This window comes from Penaeus japonicus, unplaced genomic scaffold (genome assembly GCF_977035675.1).
Source record: "Penaeus japonicus unplaced genomic scaffold, GWHDUDI00000001_assembly GWHDUDI00000037, whole genome shotgun sequence".
Lineage (NCBI taxonomy): Eukaryota > Metazoa > Arthropoda > Malacostraca > Decapoda > Penaeidae > Penaeus > Penaeus japonicus.
The window spans coordinates 16299239-16301738 of record NW_028234439.1 but is presented as its reverse complement, the minus strand read 5'-3'; the positions used below and the strand labels follow the sequence as shown (position 1 = coordinate 16301738).

General features: G+C 41.9%; 1 protein-coding gene across 1 annotated transcript in view; it reads left to right on the top strand.

Moving 5' to 3' along the window:
* The window catches only part of LOC122264526 (uncharacterized), a 30422-nt gene that overhangs the window by 11939 nt on the left and 15983 nt on the right, over positions 1–2500 (top strand). Inside the window, exon 2 of the mRNA XM_086532484.1 lies at positions 1–1699. This exon is cut by the window's left edge and continues 539 nt beyond it. Within this exon, the coding sequence (XP_086388610.1) occupies positions 1–1699 (1699 nt within the window). The remainder of the gene's footprint in view (positions 1700–2500) is intronic.

Below are 2500 nucleotides of genomic sequence, written 5' to 3'. Positions count from 1 at the left end.
TTTAGGAGAAGGAAGGCGACCCCATACGAAGTGTCATTTGAATCACAGTTTGAATACTCCGGCATGTCGGTTCCTTCTCAGGATGCACGGTCTTTCGACAAATGATTCCATAAAAGATGTCATAGCCAGTTCAACAGATGCTAATTCTGCCTTATATACAGATTCTAAGCCTACCATCCCCCTTCGGAGCGGAAAACTTAGAGAAAAAGAAAACTTACCTAGTATGCCCTCCAGAAAGCAGAATGGGGTAACTAAAATTGCTAAAATTGCAAGTCCTGGAGATGCCAACGATACTTCCCCTGGAGACTCAGCTCAGGGTCATGCCGAACAGGCTAGCAATACACTCCCAGATAAGCTGAAAGGCAAAGCTGAAAATCCACACCAAGAAGACAAAAATAAAAAGGAGACCCTGGAAACTGAAGATAAAATGTTGAGTTATCAGACATGTTGGTCCATTGACGTCCTAGGGAATGTTGACATCCAAGAGATTTGTTTTGATTCCGTGGACGGCTTCTGTGCAAAGGAACGCACGGGGTGTCCTCGACTCCATGCCCCTCACCATTTCCATTGGCAGATTAGTGATTTAGTTTCCTCCCAGTGGTACAACTTCCCAGTCCTCCAAACTACGTGTCTGGAGACTTCTTTCTGCGATCCAGCACAAGATGGCGTCACTTTGCCCCGGTTGGATCCATCATCGCAAAGTCCTCCTATTAATGATTTACTGCTCTTGCTAGGACGAGATATTTGGAAAGCAGACTTCCAGAAACTAGAGCTTACAAGTTCTTTGCAGAGTAAGAAATTGCGCTTGCGAAGGCTCTGTACTGAGCCTGTTGCAAATCAGGACATTCCTGCTAGCAATTATATTTGGTACTTCCTAGATGACAACAACCTTTGGATTCCGTATGGGCACGGCACAGAAAAATCTTATGCTGGAAATTTGTCATCCAAAATCGAAAGCCATTTTTCCCAGAAAGTGCACGAGAAAATACGGGTGAAAATCAAGCACCATACCTACATCTTAGACTTCCACTCCATGACACAGACAAACCAAGAAACAAACAAAGTCCGAGCCGTTCGTCGGCGGCCAGGGAAACATTTGGTCGAAGAGAAACAGACGTCCCTATTCCCCCTCACGTGGACTCCCATGCTGCCAGAGACACAGATGGTAAAAGTTCTATTATCACCCTTGTCTAGTGAATGCCATAAAGTGACAACCCTCATTAATAGATCACTTGTCACAGAAGGTTTAAAGATTGTGAGAATCAGGCGAATTCAGAATCCTCAACTGTGGCGGTCCTTCCAAGCCACGAAGAATTCACTGAAGAAGGATTCCAGTGCATCCTCAGTTGACGATCTCCAAGTATTCAAGGAAGTAAGGAGTTCACATAAGGATAGTATCTGTTTAAATAACTTCGAGTGGAAAGTTCATCAGGCCACCAAAGAGACGAAGTACGGCCAGGGAGTTTGTTTCTACACTAACCCATCTCTGGCGTGCAAAAACTTCGAGGGCCGAAGGGCTTCTTTTAACTACCTGTTCGTCGTGCGTGCTCTGGTGGCCTCCAAGATCAAAGGTCCGATATTACAACCTCAGTTAAAGCGATATGATACCATCGTCGACAGCAGGTCTAACCCCACGATTATTGTCAAATGTGATAAGAGCCATTACTATCCCGAATATCTGGTTACAATGAAATCTGTGGTTTAGAATTCTTTCATTATCATCAAGCAGAAAAAAAATAATGATGGGCGAGTGAGATAGTCTGGTTGCTAGCGAGTGCACAATTGGCACCGTTCGGCTCCTTTAATTCATTGCACCTGATAACCATCTGGTATTTGCTGGCTATTTTTATTTCTGTGTATGTGTGCGAAATGAATTATTTGGGGTTACTGATTAGCTACAGGATTCAGGTGGACGTCATTTACCTCACCCTCACATTATGCATGATTGGCCAGTCACCAGAGTGTGCCCGAGTACATAATAATGACTGTTGACAATCAAATTTTCAACTAGACTCTCTAAACTTGCCCGCTAAAAGACCAAATTAGTGTTACGGGAACCGCTCTTGCCCGGAGACTCGTAAAATATACGGGACTCATATGAAAGAATTTGATAATAGCAGTTCGTATTTTGGAAAATCTAGGATGTATTTGTGTATTAAGTAATTTTTCATTTTTTGTTCTCTACATGATTTTTTCCCATTAGCCATTACTAGCCATTACATTTATTTTTTTCTCTCCAAGTGGCCAGCAAAACTGACTTTCCTTCTATTTATATTGTTGAAAAATCCTTTCTATTCAGTGGTCTGTAAAATCATAGACTCCTCTGGAACTTATGTGGTTTCAGGTTTATGTCTACTTTTACAAGTATTATCACCACTAAGGGACTGTTTAAGTGACTGTGTTATAATTGTTGTTGTCCATGATATAAACACTATTTTTTCCCTTTGAAAGCATATAATAACTACACTTAAAATTTGTATTCACACTTGACTGTTATAAT